Source organism: Accipiter gentilis, chromosome 14 (genome assembly GCF_929443795.1).
Source record: "Accipiter gentilis chromosome 14, bAccGen1.1, whole genome shotgun sequence".
Lineage (NCBI taxonomy): Eukaryota > Metazoa > Chordata > Aves > Accipitriformes > Accipitridae > Astur > Astur gentilis.
The window spans coordinates 10,891,362-10,913,719 of record NC_064893.1 but is presented as its reverse complement, the minus strand read 5'-3'; the positions used below and the strand labels follow the sequence as shown (position 1 = coordinate 10,913,719).

Genomic DNA, 22,358 nt, shown 5'->3' with positions numbered 1-22,358 from the left:
GCAGACCTCACTTCTGTCTCTGTTGGAAAACACAGGACATTTCCTCCTTACTCTGTACTGTCATATTTTGTCACTACAGATTTTGCATCATATTAGGTGGGAGAATTCACACCCGTCTCCCACTCAAAATACACAAACCACACAACATCCAATTCTGCTTTCTTGGAACTCAAGTAAAAGCAAACCAACCACGTTCACTTCTATAATTCTTGTTTTGACCTAAGTTTCACCAGTTCCAGCAACCTTAAAATCTCATAACTTTTCAACCACTTCTGTGTCTAAGAGTTTAAAAACTAAACGTGGTGATGGCTTCTTCTTTTGCTTTGACTGAGAAATGAAAGTAAGGGATCCAGGTGGAAGATTTATCACCTTAAAAGAACAGGAACAAAGTTGAATAATACACAACAATGCAACTTTTCTGTTATTTTATTGGTATTAGTGAAGAAAAATTTATATTTCACCTTTCTGATGTGTTACAATTGCTTTCTCTGGTGGGTGGACAGCTCCTACTGCTTATTTAAAGGCTAAATAATACTTCCCGATTGCATGATTAACTTCCACATTTTAAGTTCTCATGTGGTATTGCTTTCTTCCTCTGGGTATATAAAATGGTCCATTAAGTCCATGATTTTTTTCAGAATCAACTGTTTTTCTATCTACTGTTTTAAGATACATTCAAATAAAAAGATACTTAAATTTACTTGCAATAAGTGCACACATACAACAGCAAAGAGAGCTGATGACATTTTACTAAAACATTGTAAGTTCATAGAATAAATAGAAGTCTTCAAACACATGCAGTAACTGACCGATGTGTTTTTTCTTTCTCAAAATATAACCTTAGTGTCCATAGCACTACCGCAGTAACTACTTCATTCAGAAAAAAAACCCACCCACCTATCTCTCGTCACAAAGACTAAGACAGTTTCATTTATACAAGAAATTATCAGTGCTAATGATTTAGTAACAGTCTGGTACAAACAGCAATTCACGGCAATTACGTGTAGTGTGATAATGGTAACAAACAGGGAGCTTGATTTAGATGCCACAAGAAGTGCAAGGAAAAGAAAGTGGATGTTAAACCCTCCCCCCTTCGCTCTTCTCCATCTCCCCTTCCAAAAACCCCTATGTCTCAGTTCAGCTCTAGACACAAGCTCCCTCCAGCCTGTTCCAGTTCCAGGATATTTCAATTCTTTCTACAAGCACCCAGCAGAAGTTTGGGAGAAACAGAGAAGAAAATTGCAATATAGATTAGGATCACCTGGCTGTAACTAAAGGTTGCGTGAGGTCTTTTGTTTCCTTTCTAAAAAAGCAGGGGGATATATGTTTGGTATCAGGAGGTATTTTTTCAGTTTAAAACCACCGTGAAATAAAGAGTTTCCCATAATTTTACCTATGCTAAGGTCCAACTTTGGACGAAAAAGGTTCCTCTGAAAATGGAAACGGGTGGGGAATATTCTCACCCTGCTTACAAGGCCACGGTCCTTGACATGCACGAAACCTGAAGATCAGCATGAGGACTAAAAGTTGCTCTTTCCAGCTTGTACCACTCTGTTACTAAATGTTTTTCGTGGTTCTCTGCTGAGGTTTCAAGGACACACCTTTTCCTAATACTGGTTTTGCTACATGTTCTTTTATAACATTCTTATCTGTCAATCTGTTCCGCAACTTTGACTTCTAGGAAGTCACTGCCATGTTTACCTCATGAGTTGTGAAAACTGTTTTCTTTGGGGGCACTGACAAAGCGTGTTTCAGTGGCAGCAACACACAGTAAAGCATTTTCCCTTCCACAATCCAGTGCAGCATTGAAAAACAAATGAAAAGAAAACAAAAAAAAGAAGTCGCACAGAGTGTATAAGCGTGCCAAATGAAACAGCGGTGGTAGAAATATGTCAATATTCCAGGTAACCAGTAGGCCTGCTGACCTCAACACAGTATTAGTTCAAGTTTATCATCTTGGGGAAGAGAATACAGAACAAGGAAGAAAAAAAAAAAAAAAAGTTTCATCTGTTCAGGCATAATAGCCAGGCACTCCAATAACTCAGCTCAACTCATCTACAGAAGCAAAATTATAACTACCACATGTTAAAATGAATGCTTTTTTTCAGCATTTAACAAAGCACAAATGCTCCCATATTTCAAGTGATGTAATGCGAGGTCTCACATAACACATTCAGTAACTTCCCATGCACCTTTGACTCAAGTTAGGCTAGCTACAGAATTCACGTTTTCCTAGTCAAGTTATTTTTTGTTGGTTTTGTTCTGTTTTTTTCTCTCAGTGCATCTTAAAAAAAAAACCTTTTCAAAAGGTTAGCAAGTTAACCTTATTACAGCAATCATAACGTAGAGACTTTTGCACTCAATTGAACAGTAAAATAATCCAATTAGTTACAACAGATCTGGTACATATTTACACATTTTATACAAACTTTACACATTTCTCCCATTAGGCACAAAGTTGATTTGTCAGACTCAAGAGGCAATGAAGAGGCTACGGGGAAAGGAAAAGAAGATCGGAGAAAGAATCCAAGTACTTTTATTTAAAAAGACTAGCTGTAAAAATAAAGTCCTTCATCGTAAGCTAGTTTGCTTCGGGAGCTTGGTTCCCATGAGGATCCCCGAAGTGAGAGATGTCGGGCCTTTCATTTGCATGCTGGAACCCACCATGGTGGGGAAGCTCCGATTCCTTCGGATGCCAGTGTTCAGCTGGATGCCCCCAATGGCACTGGTCACGGCAGGGCAGCCCAACGGGAGACCGTCTGGTGCCAAGCCTCCAGGAACAAGGGCCCTCACCGGTCCTTGCGCCCCACAGAGAAGAGGTCCCTGGTCATCAGTTAAAGGAGGAGCTGACGTTTGCCCTGAACTCACAACTTTGGCAATACCAAACCTCTTGACTTTGTCCACGAGATTAAGGTTGGAAACAGACACGTCAGTCTGACTCTCACTGTTCCTGATGTTCTTTTTATTCCTCACCTCCTTCAAGATTGAGCTAGCCGGCTTCGAAGCCAAGAAGTTGTCATAAGGTGGGCTCGTGCACTTGAACTCAAAAGATGGAGGGGATGAAGAAGGTGTCTGCATAGGTGAGTTTGGTGGAGTGGAAGGAATGATTGCCATTTTAGGGGGGTAGGTGTTCAGGAGGGTGCCTTTGCTGGCTCTGTCCCAGCTCTGCGGATTGTACACTGCTGCCGAGATGCCCCTTTCCTTCAGCAGCCACACCAGCCCCAGAGACGTGCTCATCGTCGTTGTGGATTCCCGGAGGTTAGTGAAGGATTCAGCCAAACTCAGACGCCGAGGAGTACAGGGAGTAGCCACCGGGGTGCCTTTCAAATTGTTAATGCTGCCACAAGCTGGAGTAGGTGCTGCATTAAGGCTGAAAACAAAAGAGCAGGCAAATTATTCTCTCCCCTAGGGAATTAAAACTTACTGCAAGCAAGATTTTTAACCCTGAACAGGGCCTTTTATCCATTTTTAGAGCACACAGGAAGCTGACAGTTCCCAGCTCCTCGCAAATGTGATGACAAGTGCGAAACCATCATCTCTTACAAAAAGCATCTCTCGACTTTGCATACTTCACCACCCAGTCTCATGGGATTAATGCATTGCCCCCCCGCCCCTCGCCCCATTTCTTCCGATAAACTATTAAATTGACAGATTTGTGATCAACACCTTCGGTTTTTCTTCCTGATCTACTGGCTGTCACAACTCCCAGTTGCTTCCATGAGACAAGGAAACAGGGGGACTTGACCGATGGTGTAAGCAAGACAAGATTTACTCTTTAGTGTCACTTCTGAGCATACAGAATTGCTAGTCCTTCTAGTACTGCTGGGTCATAGCAGAGAGAGCGGCACAGGAGGAGGGGAATGTATTTGCTACGGAAGCATTCGAGCAAAGCTGCTAGAAGTTGGCATCATCATCAGCATGCACTTCTGTAAGGTCATACCCTTCTTCTGTTGAATTTGCTTTCATTTATGGGTAAGCGGATAGGGAACTGGACGTTTGATGGAGATGCACAGTTGTGTGAATAGTCATCAAAAGAGATGAGAAAATATAGTCGAGCTCTTGGTTGTCAATTTGTCAATAGGTAACTGACAACTCACCAGCAAACCAAGCATGAAAAAGAGCCATTCTAGTGTTAATTTGGTAAAACATGAATTTCTGTAGTTTGAAACATGGCTTAAATTGCTCCCCAATTCCAGTTCTTTATTCTCAAACTATGTACAGGCAGTGGACAAGAAAATATTAAGTGGGCAATAACCTGCACGTTTAGAACAAGTGACAGACATTACAGACTTACATTTAGTGCCGTACAGCATTTTGTTTTCTTAAGCACGCTACTGCTAGTTATTAGTGGTTGGGATTTCTTGAGGCATATAAAATAGCATTCATTCTGGCAGATCGTCCTCTCCCCACAAGCTAACCATCTGAATGAACACAGACTGAATGCAGCACCTATTTCCAAAGAATTACCAACACAAAGGAGACATTCCAAATCCTCTGTGCCACAGTAGGAGATTCTCATGGACACTGAGGCTTTGGTGTTTCTGGCACTACAGTGCCATCCTTCAAAAACCTGTTCCTAATAGATCAGGTTAGCCACAGCATGTTTACCTATGGGTAATCCCCACTCAAAATTTATGGCAGTCCAAGGAATGCCATTCACTAAATAAGGCGTGGTGTACTCAGTTATTCCAGAAACAAGGCATGTATGACATCCATGACACTCCAAATTAACCTCTATTTGGGAGAATCCCAAGGGTTCCATGCACCTTTAAAGAAAAGCTTTCCAACTTTTTCTAACCATGCTCAAGTGATGTTTTTTGCCATGTATACATGCACGAAAAATTGAATTCCATGGTAATATTTCCTAGGCGTGGATTCAACCCCTCCAATGGCATTTAAAGGGTCTTGAACAATGCAACACGATGTTAACAGAGAATTCACTGACCTGAGAGCTCACCACTGTTCAAGGAAGGAACTCTTCCCCTTCATCTTGCCAGGTGAGCAAGCAGAAGACACTCAGAAAAAAGTCACACAAAAACCAAAGCCAATGCAAGAGAGCAGGAAAACTAAGCAGCTGGGAGAGGAAAGAACAGGGGAAAGAGCGGGATCTTCCCTTTTCAGCAGAGCCAGGCTGTTGGACTGGCTTAGCCATAACACATAACTTTAACTTAAGTTGGGTTCTCTGTACCAAGAAATGCATCAAATAGCCACACTGAGACAATCTGGTCGGATTTCCAGGTGTAGAGAAGACCCAGGCTGATAAATGAATTGCACCCTTTTTGCCCATAAGGACAAAAAGGCCTAGATGATGTCTTGACTGGAATCTGCAGTCTCATTTCACCTTACATAATGAACTCTGTGTAGCCAACACTACTATGCATGTCAGGTTAGACACCCTGGAATGTTTTGTTCTGAGCCACAGTTTGTGATGAGCTTAGATCATCATCTCATGGTATATAGTCATTGGGTGACATGAGTTAACGTAACACTACAAACTCTAGTCCAGTGATCTTCTAAAAATCAGCAGTACTTTAATATCTTTAAGGCACTCCTTAATTAAGGAAATAATAGCCTGATGGTATGAAGTCTCAAGTCATGTCTTCTTTCCATGGCTAAATAGGATCTGACCAACATGATCTCTTGCAGTGATTTGGAACTGTACCAACTGCTACTGTAAGCAAGTGAAACTGCCAAAGGATTTTCACCCTGCAGTTGCAATTCAGCAAGAGGATTCCCATATATTCCTCCTTGTAAACCGTAGTGAAACACGTTTTAGAAAACTAGTATTAAGAGTGGTGCAACGTGAAAACCAGCCTTGCTAAGTGGCTCCAGAATTGGTCTCCTTGCACCCCCCTGTGTGCTGTGGCTGTCAGTGCATGTGGCAGATGTGCTAAGGCAAGCTCTCCCTCCTTAGATCCTCTTCTTTCTGCCTGGATTGAATCAGGGACAGGGGAGAAGGACACCCCACAGCAGAGCTAAGGAGGCCACATGCACCCACGGCAGCACGCACAAGGGCAAGGCTGAGCAGAAAGGAGAAGTTAGATCACAATTCTTCTCTTAAGCACTGATTAAAGCTGGACCTTCATGGCTCTGATTCTAGTTCATGGACAGCCACTGTGATGCATCTCTCACACTGGCTAAACGCAGAAGTACAGGAGTCTTGAAAAGCATGACGGAGGGAAAAGAAAGATAACTTACTGCGTGAACTGACTTTCTACAGGGTACTACCAAGTACATTTTGGAAACCCAGACATGGGGTGTTTACTATCAGGCTTCTAAGATGTCCTAGTCATGAGATGAAAACTATGGCACTCCAGTGGCTTATTAACTCCAACAGCTTCATTCTTTCCAGCTCCAGATTTCAATTGCACAGATATTTAGATTAGTATTTCTACTAATTTGTCAGCCAAAGGTATACGCTACAGTGCAATTAAAAAAAACAAAAGACATCCCTGCAAGAAAGCGATTGTTACATAAGTGTTGCTTTTTTTTGGTCTGTTTGCTCATTTTGGTATTGCTTTAACTGGGAAATATTTTCCCCATCAAACTGACCAACACTGCAGAGCAGCCTGGACACAACCACAGAAAAAGACTCAAACTGGCCTCAGCCACTCAGCCCAGTGACAGTTTCAGAGTTAGACTGAGAAAAGAAACAAATAAATGAGCACCTCATTTTGCTAGATGAAATTTAGTCAGGTTAGAGCGTCACCTCAGTTAGAGGCTAGGTTAAAACACAGCCAGGTAGGTAAATATCAAACCTCTTTGGGTTAGCTGGTGCCACACACACTAGCATTCCTTGCACATGGCCCTGCCAACAGAGAGGCTGCCGGCAGTGCTGCTCACCCCCTGCCACGCTGGGTCATAGTGTCTGCCCTATACCTCCTCTCAGCATAACGAGACATAATGCAGTTTCCTCGTCCTCCTCACATGACCTGTGAAGAATCATTTATAGTTGGTAAGGAGGAGCTCCTTAAACATGTCTGCTGAAAACATCATATTATTTTGCTCTTTTTCCTCCTGAATGAATGATGAACTTTGGCATAACTAAGGCACCTGAGAATGTACTGAATTTAGCTATCAGTTATGGCTGATTTGTTAGATTTAGTAACCAATGTAATCAAGGAGTTTACTATGACCACAGTTAACAGCAATTCAACAATAATAAGAAAATTAAAATAGAACTGCAGCCATATAAAAAGATCTCTCCAGTAACAGTGTTGAGGGGAAAGGAAGACAGAAGAGAGTAAAGAAAAACCAGCCAGGCCACGATTAACTAACTTAGTTCAGAAAGGGAAGCGGAAAAAGTTACATTTGATCCTCATCCATTTCCTTTCCACCTCGCAGGTTTGCATATTTAATGCCCTTACTTTTCATGCGTTCCTTAGGTAGTCATTGCCCATCTTGTGTCTAAACAAGTCTAGACACATCACCTCTGAATGGGGACCTACACAACGGTACACTCCCACACAGGAGCTGGAAGGGGCAGAGAAAGGGATGAGGCATTGTCCTTTTAAACAGAAAAAAATTTCTTTAAATACCAATTTGCTAAGGAAGGAAAGTTCCCTCTTCAGGTATGAAATTCACTCACCCCCTCTGGTTCTCAGATCTTCACCTTCTATAGGGCTATAGAATTGCCTTCTATCGGCATGTACTGCGTATACATGCCAATTGCTATTACTAAGCCAGTTCGTTGGTTTCAATCTGGCTACTATGAACTCATTTCCAGCAATTATACCAAGGAATGAAGCAGACTGTTCCTTTTTTTGATTAAGACATATTTCCTCCTCCATTCCTCATGTACTTCCTGGATACTGTTCTACATTTCTTTACCTGCAAACCCCTTTTTCTCCTGCACCAAAGATACAGATTTTTCCTCCCTGAAAAAATCTCGTATTTTTTTGCGAGAGACCACATTCTTTGCTGACACATCAGGACTACAACTAGTTTGGGATCAAGGGTAGTCTGGTTTGGATACTGGAAGCCAACTTAGTTATGATCCTGCAATATTTTAACTAGAGTCAACAACATTTAAGACATTTTCGTTGGCTTTCTAAAACATTATGCATGCCTCTCAGATAAAATCAGGTTGAGGTAACTCAAAATGGGAGGAATAATTCAGGGGGGTGTTGTAATTCACCAGTGCAGCTAATGCTTTTGCTTATGCCATTACTTTGCATTTCCTTACAGGGAAAACTCTGACAGAGCTGAACGCTTTGCCATCACGGGAAACCCTTACCTTGGTGTGACTCGTGTGAGTTCATCGGAAGGGTGCAGAATGCGGCAGGTGGTGAAGGTGAAGGTGGAGTTGGTTTGTGACATGCACTTCCCAGGATGAGGTACTAAATTAGAAAAAAGCAAATTCTTTGCATTTTACACAGAAAAGGGGAAAACCAAACTTCTGTGTGCTGATAAGACAGATGCAAAAAGTGATGAGGTACCTCAGACAGGATCAATGCAAGAAAAGTGAAACACAGAAGTGCTACAGTGTTCCAACAGACACTTGTTCTCCAAAACAAACATCTAGGACTCCAGGGCCGGTGCTAAAAGTAGCTGTTGAAACTTCCCCATGATCACTAACACTGCAGATTAACTCTTGCTCAGACCAAATTTAGAAAAGGCAGTGCTTGAAATACTAGTCCTCATCTAAACGAGCAACTTTCATCAGTGGGAAATTACAAGCAGCGTTTTTCTAGTACCAGCTCAGGAGCACTACGATTTTCTGAATGCTCATGCATTTCAGCTTTTAGATTGATCCACAAAAAGGTATCCCCATTACTTCTCAGTAATGGATCCAGCTCACTAAGGCTACAGGAATGTAGATTGTTGGCGTGGGGAGGGGACAGACACATATCACTGTTTCTCTCTCTCTGACTTTTTACATCCACAGTAAGGAAAGTGGTAATATTTTGGATCCACTACTGTACATCTGTGACATTTCTCTTGTGCATGTGTTAAGGTTCTTTAAGACTGTATGTCCTCAGCTGCACAATATAGCAGTTTTTGAATATTTGTAAACAGTGTAGTAAATAATTTTCCCCACAAATGCTGCTGTAAAGATGCCATTCTGTCAGTATATCAGTAATTTGGGAAAGAAGCAATACAGCTCAATTTAAAAAATGAAGGACTTAGGCGGCCAACTTCTTTCTTCTTAATGGAGATACTTCTGTGGATATACTAACCTGCTGTATAATGCAGCTGTGGCTGTTGCAAAATAACTACAAAATTTAAGAGCCATGCATCTGAAAAGCTGGTTGAAAAACACCCAGAGTTAAATATTACATCAAAGATATCATGATTGCATAGGTTCTCTTACTTAGTAACGAAACTTAGCAGTGGTCAAAAGACATGCACAATAAAACCCGTGTGCAGCTCCCTCCCTCTCAGTCCTACCCAACCCTGAGCCATTCTGATTAAGCCACATTTTAATACCACAGTACACAACTACTCAACACATTGCAAAGGACAGACAGACCAACTAGACCAGACGCCATTCTAAACTTCCAGAGATGCTTAGCAGAAGCAAGGCAAGTCTTAATTGTGGCTGTGTTCCCTTTTTCATATATAAAGTATCACAGCTCCAAACTAGTGTGTGCAGTTAGGGAGTCCTTTAAGAACACATATAAGCAGTGTGTGAAGGCTAGAGCATGGGGAGTGCGAACAGTGGAAGCAGAAGTGGCTAAGCATACAATGTGAGGTAACTTTGAGTTAGCGCTGGAAATGTACCGCTGTACATTAAGAAGGCTATTCCTAAAAACCCACTGGAGTGTCATGTTAACACACTCAAATGTTAGCACAGCATAACATAACAACAAGCTCTACTTCACCTCCAGAGACGGTAATTATGATGCTTCAGGAATCCAGCTGCTTTAGAGATTAGTGTGAGTACTATAAAAGCTATTACAAGGGAGCACAGCCTAGCAATCATGATTCTCTCCATATTGTAGAGAGTTAAAAGAAAATCTGGAGAAAGAGCTCAAATAACTGGACATGAAAAAATTGGTTATTTAGAGAAAACAAAGGACTTCAACATAAATCAAGTAGAAACAAAGCAATTATCCCTGGATGATGAATAGAGAACAGAATAAAGCAATGCTGGTTTAAGATTGCAAGCTCAACCCAAAGCACATAGCTGCAATACAGTAAGTGCATTTTCCCCATTTGTAATATCCATTGGGCATCCGCTCAGATTGGGAACAGGCACATTGAAGATACGTAGCTGCATTAGCAAAAGCAAGACTCATTGCTATTAATGAGTCAGAGATAGGAGAAGGCTGCTAAAAGTAGAGAAATCACTGACTCAAATAAGAGGAAACAAATTGAAATTATTTAAAAAAAAAAAAAACCCAAACAATTTCCAAGGATGTATTCTACCCTCAAATACCACTAAGAAAGTCCTGTACCAGCTTCATCCTCCATCAGTCAACAATGGGGTGTATCATATTGCTGTAGCATTTTCCATCCTTTGGACACAATACAAAGAGTAAGAACCTGTTGCTGTAAATGAACAAAGTTTATAAAATAGAAACAAAATGATTCATTCCTAACCTAGTAATTTTACATAATGTCCATATCCTGAGCTGGTATAAATATGTGAGGAAGTAATACATAAGGTTATAATAAGAGAGACTATCTTCACACGTACATACAGCAAAGTATTATTTTAAATATAAACATCTGCTCCATGTGACTCCATCTGAAACAAAATGTTTTATTTAAACCCTCTTTTTCAAAGTAGTGGATGATTAACAATGAGGCTTCACATCTGCATGAAAAAAATCTGTACATAATTCAGTGTTTAACAAAATTTACACAAACATCATGTAATTTTATCCATCAGGAAAACATAAGCTAAATTGTATGTGCATTTTTCCCCTAAATTAAAATTCAAGCTAAACCTTAGATTGCCACTGGATCGCATTTTGTCTCTCAGTCATTAATGTTTCTTTACTTTATTAAGCTCTCTCAAACAATTTTGGAAAAATGCAAAACTTTACAGCTGAGACTTTCCTATAAGCACACACACTGTTGTAAAGCATCTTTTAAAATACTGCAAATAAAAAAATAAATAAAAAAAAAAAAAAAAAAAAGGCAGGTACTAGTCAAACTGACTGCAGAGAGCTCCATCTTCTGGTAAAACAGAGCTTTCCCCACTGAAAACAGAGCTGATTTTATATAGCTCAGAGCTGTTTCAGATCCAGCTCCAGTACTCAGAGATTATGGGCCATTCTGCTAGGTGCAAACAGCACAACAGATGCATTTAGGACACGATCTTCTGCTCAGGGAACCCTCCAAAGACCGTTTAATCTGGCTTTTCAACCAGCTTGTGCAGAGAAAGGCACTAAATTACAGTAGGTGAAATAGTGGCCTGCCCCATCCACAAAAAGGCATCAAGAAATTGAGACCGAGGTAGATTTGTAAGAGGCAACTATACTAAAACACCATTAACTTTTGTACCCTTGGTTCCAAACTCAAATTCGCTGTTACACTAGATGAATAGCAAAGAGGTAGAGAGCTCTCAGCGGCCAGTAAATCTTTGCATTTTATATAAACATCTATTCTGGCAAATACAGATTTATGCAAAAATGAACTTTAAAAAAAACCAAAACAACCAGAAATCTTCAGAGTATGACTTGATCCAGACTGGCACAAAGGTTTTAGTCCAACTCTGAAGCAAGCCACTCTGCTCATCATTTCTACAAAAGGGGAAAACCTGGTTTCCTGCTCTGTCAGCAGAGTGAGCAGTAGAATTTGGGCATCTCTTTAGCACAGCCTGGTGAATCAGGTTGGGAAGTCCTTAGAGCAACAGATGGTGTTTTAAAGCATTCGAAGTTTATCTTATTGCTGAATAGAAAAAAAAGCTCTGTCTGCTTTGGAAGAGGATAACGAAGGACCATTAAGAGGCACTTTTTTCCTCCAGTGTGCTCATTCACAATACAAGCTATGGACTTCACTTTTGCCAGTCTATGCCACCAACTCTGTTCTTGGGCAAGGTGAAATTCCTGAAAACTAGGTCACGAAACCCCATTAGGATCCACAGGACATGACAGCTGCTTCACATACTCTCTAAATCTAGCAGAGTTCACCCCCTCTGAAGTGACCCCTCTGGGTGACTGAAGGCGAGAGTTCCAATACTCAGTGGTACCTGTACGGAGAACTCCTGGCTGATAGAACTGGGAGAATATAGGGTATGCTGGAGCCGATGCCCGAGTTAACTACTACAACAAAATGGAGATGGGTGATAAACACAACAGCTGTAAAACGTGAGCACGGTGCTCTCCTAAAGGTATTAGGTGCCTTCAGATGTCCTTTGGAAAACACTGGTCTCAGGGGTAACCATGAATGCTCAAAACCTCCAAGAATTTGTACGTCTATGCCAGGATTGTTACTCCTGTTACATTTCTCAAACAAATCGCCAATACAATTATTTCCTGAAAATCTGCACAAACTTTCCATTCATTTTGCCTTTGGGAACAGCAAGAGGTGAAAAATGGAACAAAGGCAGGTATTCTTTGGACAGGATTTTCTTAGCTTTCTCCTGGCTGAGGTCTCCTCATACGTATATAACCACGAAGCACAGATGTAAAAAGAATTCAAAGTATTTAATGTGGCTTCAACATGAGTTTATGCAGGCTAGGATCCCCAAATTAAAATTCTAGCATTTTAACAGCACAGATAGCAACTGCTGACAGACTTTTCTTAAAGAAATAATTACTGTGAAATATTCATGCCATTTGAAAATAAAATACATTTAAATATGCATCAATACCTTGGTTCTAAGAAAAGTTACAAAGTATATTGCTTTTCTGTACAATGGTAATCTCTTAGAAGCATGTATAGTAATCCTGCTAAAACCAACTCAAACATAAGACATTCATTATCTGTTTATGTGATTTGGAAAGATCTCCATGGCGTGGTTAAGGTCTAAACACGAAGTACAAGAGGGCTGATCCCGTAATGCCGTGCACATGTCTGTTCAAAGCAATCCATCAGTGGAACTAACAAACACAAGTACTGAAAGACCAGTTCACGCACCCAATACTAGCATGCAACTAAACACATGCCAAATCAAGTGTAGCCCTTCCAACTTCAAAATGAGAACATTCACAACATTATTAAGTGCTTTGAATGGCTTGGGATTTCTTGTATGTTTAAGGGAAACCTGAAAGGCGATGAATTAAAACAAAAAAACCAAAAAACCCCACCAAACACCCCCACCCCCCCCACCCCAACAACCCCTCTCCCCAACACAGACTCTGTACGGTTTTATAATATAATACAGTTTCTTTCAAAGAATAAAAAAAATATATTGAGGTTACTCAAAGTTTGTCCTGCAAAAATTACTTGTCCTAGATGGTATTAACATTGCTATCCCTATAACTTCTTTACCATTCCAATTATACTGAGAGGCTACTTAAGTGATACACAAATTTCAACCTATTCCTGGGTATCAGGCTAGAGTTGCAATTCCGGAATTTACAATCTTCCATAAAGTTACTGGGCCCGCACACAGTATACAGCTCCTACAGACCAACTGCAGGTCATAAATTACATGTGTGTTAATTTCTTCTGAAATGTTCAGTGCCATAATTGGGATATAATCTGCATATACGGTAAGGAAATTATTTTATGTATCAACGGATACTACAGGTTTCAATACAGGGACAGGAAAAATCAAGGTTCCTAATTTTTTCTTATTTAGTCAGAATGATTTCTGACTCTATCCATCACTCAACAAGAAACAACTGATACTCTGTTCTGAATACATTTATTTTGGCTACAAGACACCTTTGGCACTACCAGCAATGCTTGCTCTCCTGAGCCTGGATGTTAAAATGACTTCTCTTGGGCTCATCTCGAGCAGCACTCTGCTCTCCCACAAAAAGGCAGCAAGAATAGGACCTCATAGTACTCTGCTAGAGAACATCTCCAGTGCAAAAAAGGTAAGATACAAGCCTCAAAGCACACGTTTCAAATGAAGCAGATGCCTATCCAAAAGACTATGATGACTTACACCTGCTGGAAACGGTCCTTGTAGGCACTTAGGCGCTGTATTTCCAAAGACGTTTTGTTCTCAGGTTAGAAGACCTGTAGCTCTAGACCAGCACGCTCTATGGCCTGCCAATGGCAGCTGCAGGGAGATACTTTCTGGCTTTTACAAACCTCTTGAACTAGATTTTTCCGCAACAGAGCTATTCTGGATTACAAGCAAAAGCACTATCATTAAATATTGTATCCAAGATATCTTTCTCCTTCCCTTTTTATTTTACTTTCACGTTCCCCAGCAAGAGCTTACTCTGTGCATTGCCGCCTGGAATCTCCCCTGGAACCATGCAAGCAATGAGGTCACAACCTTGTGCTTTTAACAGTGCTTCTAAGGAACCGCATGTCCACACACACCCCTACCTGCATTGCATTTCTTACACAGAAATCTAGGAGAGGCAGGAAGAATGCTGAGGAGCAATGGCTGTACAAAATTTAAATACAAAAGAAATACATAAGCTAAGCACACATCTCTGGTCCCAAAAGATATTCTTCAGCGGGCACATTGTGGATCCTAAGAAGCACCGCCACATTAGCAACTGCCTAGTCTGATAACATCCACCATTACCTTCTCCTTGTATACCACTTTACAGACTGCTTCAACAAAAAGCAGCTACAGTAGTGTCTTTACTTCATTTGAGTAACGCAACCAATAATGATGTGGTGGCTCATGGATGCTCCTGAATCCTAAGCAGCTGGGCAATTTGAGGGAAGAATGAGAAATTAAAGTTTTCAGTGCATTTGTTCATTCTACACATCAAAGTTACACATTTTGATCAACTTCTCTATTGCTGTACTGTATTAAAATTACTTGGCAAACAATACAAGATGAAATAAGATTACTAGGACAACTTCATAGGCTTTTGCCAATTTATAAGGTACGGAATATGGTTAAAAACCTTGTCTGAGAGAACTAGAGTTTTCCCAGGCAAAATCAGCAGTAACCAGGGAATAACCTGTTGGTAACAGTGACCTGTATTCAAATTGTAAAGGAGAAAGAAAATGGAGGGAAATCCTAGTCTTTCTTGCCATTTTGTAATCACAGTGCAGGTCTACATTTATTTTCCTCCTCCAGAGAAACAACTCTTCCAAGTCATTACCCACAGATGTTTTACAAATCTGTTCTTAAAAAACCCCAAAGAACTAAACTATATCTCTATCCTTGTCTGTGTATACTCCACGACAATAAGGTTTCCAAATTTTCAACATGTTCCTGTGTTGAATGTTCTTACAATTAGAAAATTCTTCACCCAAAGTGCAACCCAAACAGCTTTTTTTTTTGCAGTTATTGTATCCCGAGTACATGAAGAACTGCTTGTTCCCTTCCTCCCTGCAGCAACACATTTTAAAATGAATCATATCTTTTCTTGAATCTTTTATTCTGTAGACCTTAAAAAACGCCAGTTATTTCAGTCTTTGACTATTTCAGTCCATGTTTCCTAGATCTCCAGCTTCTCTTGCTGTTGTTATTCAGACTCTTCAAACTGATAAAAACCTGGATAATATCCTAAACTGTACACAAATACTCCAGAGGCAGTATTTATTTCCATATTAATATAAAAAATTAATATAATCATTATTCCTGGGCAATAGACCTCATAGAACAAAGACAATTTCTGCCAAAGGAAAGGGACATTGAAGGGTTTGAATGTTCAAGCATTGGAACAGGCTGCCCAGGGAAGGGGTTGAGTCACTATCCCTGGAGGTATTTAAAAGACACGTAGATGTGGTTCTTAGGGACATGGTTTAGGGGTGGACTTGGCAATGTTAGTTTATGGTTGGACTCAATGATCTTAAGGGTCTTTTCCAACCTAAATGATTCTATGACCCAAAGTTTAATCTTAATACAACTGACTGCAAAAAAGTAGTTTATATTCAATAGCTGAAAGCATTGAACTGCCATTTCATTAAGATCTGAGGATATTCTGCACTTCACTAAAATAACAGAAATATTATTGTCTAGCCCTGAGACAATCTAATCTTCCACAGACCAGCCAAAAAATTATGATTTATTCCAGAAAAAGGAGGGGGAAAGAAGTGTCTTAGTTTAAAGTAGTTATGTGAAAACAAGAAGTCTGAAGAAAAAGGAGTTCTGGTAGTTTTCTGATTTTTGACCAAATATAATTCTTTACCAGTGGCAAATCTTAATGAAGACTAACACTCCTATATAGCTTATTAAAACAAAACAAACACACACATCCCCAAAAAACCAAAAAAATAAACCACACAAACTCAAAACAAATCTATAGTCTGAGAACCTGTAACCTTGTGCAATAATAGACTGCAAAAGTCAGTTCAGAATATCTAATAACTTATGCAGTACTGCGTCACCTAAAAATGTTTAAGTCTTAATATGGTATAAATAGGAAGGATAGAATTTAATAGTGTGATGGAATGAGGGAAATGTCATTATTTGCTGCATAAAAACATCCTCTTGATACCTTATCTCAGAGGGAATTTAAAAACAGGTAACTGTATCTGAGGTAACTGAATTAAACTTGCAAAATGTCTTTGCTTGATTTTCAAGGCACTTCCATTTGTTTCAGCAAAGGCAACTTAAATGCACCTTTTTGTCATCATTTAATCTTTGGGTTTTTCCCAAAGTACAAAAATCTGAAGCATACCATCACCTCTCATGAACAGTCAGAAGAATATCTGTGCTATAGGCATACAAAATATATATTGTCCATACATTACATACACTGAAGAGTGTGCACTAAATACACATACAAGTTGCATACGTGCCACACAAAGGTTTGTGAATGAACCACTTCCTTTTAGCAGCCTTCTCTTATCAAAATAAGAGTAAAATATTGACCACAGATGCTGTTACTGGGAAAAAAAAAAAAAAGTCAAATTAAAAGATTATTAAAGAAAGGATTTTTGAGCCAATGTTAGAATGGTTATGTTCTAACTACTGCACGCATTAACGTGCAGATGCTACACACAAAGCAATGCTATGGATGCTGTTCTGGAGAGATGCGAGAATGGCCCAGTAATCAAAATCCTGTAAAGATGTCAGTTTTACTGGACTTAATGAGTTTCCCTCACCAGACCCCTCATCATCGTCAGTCGCGGACTCCTGCATCTCCTCTGTGTAAGCCTGAGATTGGCGGGGGTTATTCTTGTTGTCTGAAACAGTCACTTGTGCTTGTGACCTCTCACCTGAGGTCTCTGTGTGCTGAACTGGCGTCGAGGTAGTTAGGCCCTTGTAAGAAATGTCACCTGTCTCATCTTCCTCATAGTCATTAAGGCAGTACACTTCATCCAGGTCCAGGTCCAGGGTCCTGAAGCCCTTGGTGACAACCCCGGGCCTCGGGTCCAGGATGCCGCCCAGGTGAGGCTGAGCCAGCTGCTGCCAGTGGTGCAAAGTGGCAGAACCTTGGAAGGGAACAGAAAGACAACCAAAATAAATCAGTAATCAATCCGGGACCTACGTGGCAGAAAATCCCACCTTGTTTATCCAGAGGAGCAAAAGTTTGGGAGCTCCAAACCTTTAATGTTTCTGGCTTTAGTATTTCTAGGAAGACATGCTACAAGGCAAAACTGCTTCACCTACTCTTCAGCATTTCCATGTCAATACGAAATAAACTGATCACATCAGCGCTTAGATAGGCAAAGTCTGGTGGTAAGATGTGGCATACTTGTGCACATGCACATCCCCTCCCCGTCAACATTCTCATCCCCCTAAATTCATGGGATTCAGCAGGAGTAAAAAGAATTTATATTTAACAGTTGATCTGAGCATCATCACAGAAAGCTTGAAGAGGAACATATACCACATATTCCCATATTAAACTCACACTAAGAAAAGGTGCTGAAAACATGCCAGAATTTACTACCGGTGGCTAATGGGAGGACCGCGGTCACATAGATTGCACAGCAATTTCAGCTTTCTACCATACATTAGAAAGCCGCATCAACTTCAGGAACGTGTAAGCAGGTAACACCACTGACCTATACATCAAATCTAAATACTTGTATGGCACCTATGCTACAGGAACTCAGCTACCATACAACTAAATGCTACTGTACCTGTAACTTTGTCCTTGGCAGAAAAATGTTTTGAGTAAGGAAAGAGGTGCATTTTACAGATAAAAGCATTCCATATTCAGTATTCAATAGGACACGAGTCAGAAACAGCAAGGCATCAGGTTAAATTGATATATATATACACTGAGATGGGCCTGCTGAAATCAGGGGAGGATTTATTGGCTTCCTCAAGTAGTGATTAAACACTGCTTGCAAGGGTCTACATTTTCCTATGTGCCAGCCAATCACAACTGTGTTGTAACATGTGACTTAAAACCATACATTCCAGGTCCTACGACACAAACAAAACATCTTCATTTTCATCTCTGCAAGCTCAAATCAGAGAAGTTTTTGTTGTCTTATTCCTGTCCCCTCTCCCCAAAGCAGAATAGTGACTCGCTCAACAAGGTGGCATACAGACCACCAGTATTCAAAGACCAAGAACGTTCAACTCGTTGCAAGGTATATGTAAAAATCTAAACTACTGTCATAACTAGGGAAGGGATGGCTCTTATATATGTTATTTTGCATCTAAGAAAAATCCCATGGAATGAGAAAAATTGTCATTTCACTATAAGGATATTGCATTACAGGAAGCTTCTTGTAAATAGGAGGTGAACAGGTAAAAAAATCTTTTTTTAGAATGACTGGAATCAGTGAACAGCATTTTAATTAAGCCCATCTCTTTTTTTAAAATCCGTAATTTTTAGCTCAGAATAAATGGATCTGCAAGATTACTTTGGATAACAACCCTATCTTTTCTGTTTGTTTGGTTTTGGTTTTTTTGTTTGTTTGTTTTCCCTTTTATTTAAAGTAAGTTTTGAGAGACTAAAGAGGCATGCTTGAGGCTCAGGAAATAGAAACCATTAAACCCCAAAATAAATAACCATAGGGAAGAGACATCCCTATAACTTGTATTTATTTCTGAACTGTCACAAACGTCAAGTTATTTGCTTCTATACAAAAGAAATATTCCAGAATGTGGAGAAGTGCCAGATATTGTCAAGCCTTAAGCAAGCAGCAGAGCTTTGCTGTATGACAATACTCTCAAAAATTAAAGAACAACAGAAATCAAAATTTCCTTCTGCACTGCAAGTATAAAAACCTGTTGCTAATTAATTTCTACAAACAAGGTTCTGAAGATGTCATCTTTTTCACCTTAAAGCTCACCAAAACTTAAAAGCTCAGAAAAACTGCAGAGCACAAGCATTTAACTGTTAATGTATCTTTCCTGTGGAAAGATATTCACCAGAATACCTGCATTTTGAGCTTTAAGATTTCTATTGACACTACATGCTCTATTGACACCAGACAGTTTTGTAAATTATGTTATCAGAAAAAGTTGGCATGAGGGAATTAGTGTGCAACAGTGGGACTGCCAAGTTGAAGCAAGAAGAAATATGAGAGCAAAATAAGTATACGGATGGAGTAAATTAAACTTGTTTTTCTATTCCTGGTACCTGCATGACCGCATGTATACTATGGGGGTCAGAGAAAGCTTAGAAATTCATGACATGTTGCTGCCACAATTGCAACAAAGTGGGTGAAGATATAATCAGTCCAAGGTTCTAGTTTTCCTACATAACACAGGGAGTGCTACTTATTGCTTATGGCACAACAAGCTGTAGATGCCCCGTTAAAAAACAAACCAAATCAAAAATCCCACTAGACTAACTAAAGCAAGTCACATCAGCAATCATTCTATTCAACTAAAGGAAAACATGGTGGGTTTTGTTTTGGTTTGGTTTTTTTATAGGTGCAAAAGAATAAGATTAATTTCTTAGAGCTTCTGTCACCCTATTCATTTTACTGTGGGATTTAAAAGATTGCTTTAAAGAAGTAGAAACCATTAACCTGAAATGTATTATAGAACTGATTTTGATCTCCTCCATTTTATGGCATGAGGACCCTTAGGAAAACAGTAATAAAACCCAAAGGCACAACTACTAACAACAGTCTGCAGGTGCAGCAGACTATTTTGCCCCAGTAGTCTGAAAGTATCCATGAAGTTGAAAAAGAAATAATTTAAACCTCATGGAAAATACTCAGGAAAGAAACTAAGCTGAAGTGAGGAACAGAATCATAAACTTCTATTTAATAAAAGATAACAAATACTAAACTTATGAAACAGGCAGACACAAACATGACAAATGAGATATAAAACCAAACATGAGAAGTACTTTAAAAGGTGCAATAATTTTGAGGAAAAAAATGACTCAGTGAGAACAATGAACAAAACCAGGAAAAAAAAAAACCCAGACAGATAGAAAGATGATAAAGACTTCAAGAGTTTATTGGAAGAAAAAAGCAGATATAATGGGATGGTGACAGAAATCTATTACAGTAGTAGCAACCAGTAATGGAAACAAAGCTGGATCATCCCTTCCCTCATGTGGTACAAGAATTTTTATGATCATTTAAAAGCAGTCATGAAAACAACCTACTAAAATCTGCTAAACAGTATGGACTTGTGCACTATGGCTACTGTTTCATTTGAATAGGTAGATACAGCGCATCACTTTCTTCAGGACACAATAAGGGTTATTTTTGCTTCTGATTATGTGTCATGGTAAATGCTCCTTATAGATGAAAAAAATTTGTTCTAAAAAGATGAAAAAACGGAACTTTTGCAATTAAAACACACACACAATGTAATGTAACACAAGAGTTCTGTTAAAGGAAAAGAGGGAGAGAGAAACCAAAGCTAAATTACCTAACTAGCATATCTGTGAAGTACTATAGGAAAACAGCTTCATTTTTTTTTTAAACCTGAAGGACTTTACTCAACTAGCTTCCAGCAACATCCTGAAAGGACTGAAGAAAGCCAGGTAGACTATACCATATCTGTTCTGTCAGCTTTATTAGGACAGACTACAGAAATGCACTTTGGAATAAAGCTCTAGCCCTGACTACCATCTACCTATATCTTGCCTTTTTCTGAGACAATATATGGAGGAAATTTGACTTAAAAAACCCCCACCAAAACCCAAAAAACAAACCAACTCAAAACAAACTATTTCACACATGAAACCCAAAGCCATAGAGACTCATATATGGCCACTCAAACAGCCAACTGAAGTCCAGAGGTAATTTTTAATCACAAAAATAGTCTTATGAGACCAATTGGACTATTTGAAGTAGGTAAAGGTCTTTCCAGACACTTATTTTCAGAACTGAAATTTGATGAACTAATACTCTTGCTGCTTAGATTTCAGATACTCAACCACCTTCCTTTTGTAAGTATGAAATAGCAACACTAAGATTTAGGTCAGACGTAAAGCTGCACAGCTGATGCATGTGTGGCCTCTAACGTTTATTTTACTGCCTTGGCTGGAATTGTTTCCTAACACTTTTAAGGCTTGTGGAAAAATCTAGTCATTAGAAGATTTCAAACCAACAGCGTGGATTACTGTCTCTAAAGTAAAAAGAATATGTATTGCAAAGATTTCCTGCTTTCTGGTGATGGATAAGGGACCACAAAGAGTCACTAAGAAGAACAGATAAAGGCCGAGGCCCTTTGTTATCACCTTCTAGTGGTTTCACAATCTGAAGCTTTTCTGGCAGGTAGGAGCGACTGCTGATAGACATTCCTGAATATCCAGTGAATTCTGAAAATCTGGAGTGAGTTCCCAGTGACATGATGCTCTCTGTCGGGGTAACAGAACCACTACGGAGTTCACCCTTTTCTGCCAGTTCCCGCAACTTCCTTTCCTGCTCTTCTTCGAAGAACTTGCGCTCCGAGAGGTAATTCTCCCGCCTGAGGGACAGCCGACGAAGGGCAGTCTCTAGATCACTGGAGCCTGGAGTCCCTGGAGTTCCAGGCTTCTTCATCCTGTCTTCATTTCTAAAACATAACAGAGGACATATACACACATCCCCCAACACAACACACACACACAAAAAAAAAAAGGGGGGGGGGGGAGGGTGAGAAAAAAAAATCTTAGAGATACTTAAAACTTCCACATGACAGTTTTGAGACATTCACCAATACCTTTAAATTACTATGTCTGGGAACAACTTGCTACTCATCCAGAGACCTCAAAGACAAACACCAATATTTTCTTTCTCTTTCATACAAAAACTGTTTCGAATGCTAGCTCCTGCCTGGAAACTCCTAGTTGGAAAAGCTACACTTTACTTAAGAGCTTCCTCCTACAAAGAGATGAGACATGTCTACTTGTTGTGTCTCTCTTAAGGTTATACAAGCTCAAGCAAGCAGGCCACACCTTACAGGGCCAGCACTGCAAGATTACCATATTGAGTCACGTATGCTGACAAATATTCAT

General features: G+C 39.8%; 1 protein-coding gene across 9 annotated transcripts in view; it reads right to left on the bottom strand.

Annotated features, from left to right (window-relative positions):
* Positions 1–410: 410 nt before the first annotated feature.
* TRAK1 (trafficking kinesin protein 1) overlaps positions 411–22,358 on the bottom strand; it is a 138,489-nt gene continuing 116,541 nt past the window's right edge. For 4 of the 9 annotated variants that reach the window (XM_049817206.1, XM_049817208.1, XM_049817209.1 and 1 more), the window contains 4 exons: positions 21,600–21,916; positions 17,092–17,421; positions 8,237–8,339; positions 411–3,370 (listed from right to left, as the gene is read on the bottom strand). In XM_049817206.1, coding sequence (XP_049673163.1) covers positions 2,572–3,370; positions 8,237–8,339; positions 17,092–17,421; positions 21,600–21,916 — 1,549 coding nt within the window. In that variant the 3' untranslated portion in view covers positions 411–2,571. Of the gene's footprint in view, positions 3,371–8,236; positions 8,340–13,224; positions 17,422–21,599; positions 21,917–22,358 lie in introns of those variants that run through there. The other 5 variants (XM_049817205.1, XM_049817213.1, XM_049817211.1 and 2 more) reach the window with 4 other exon arrangements.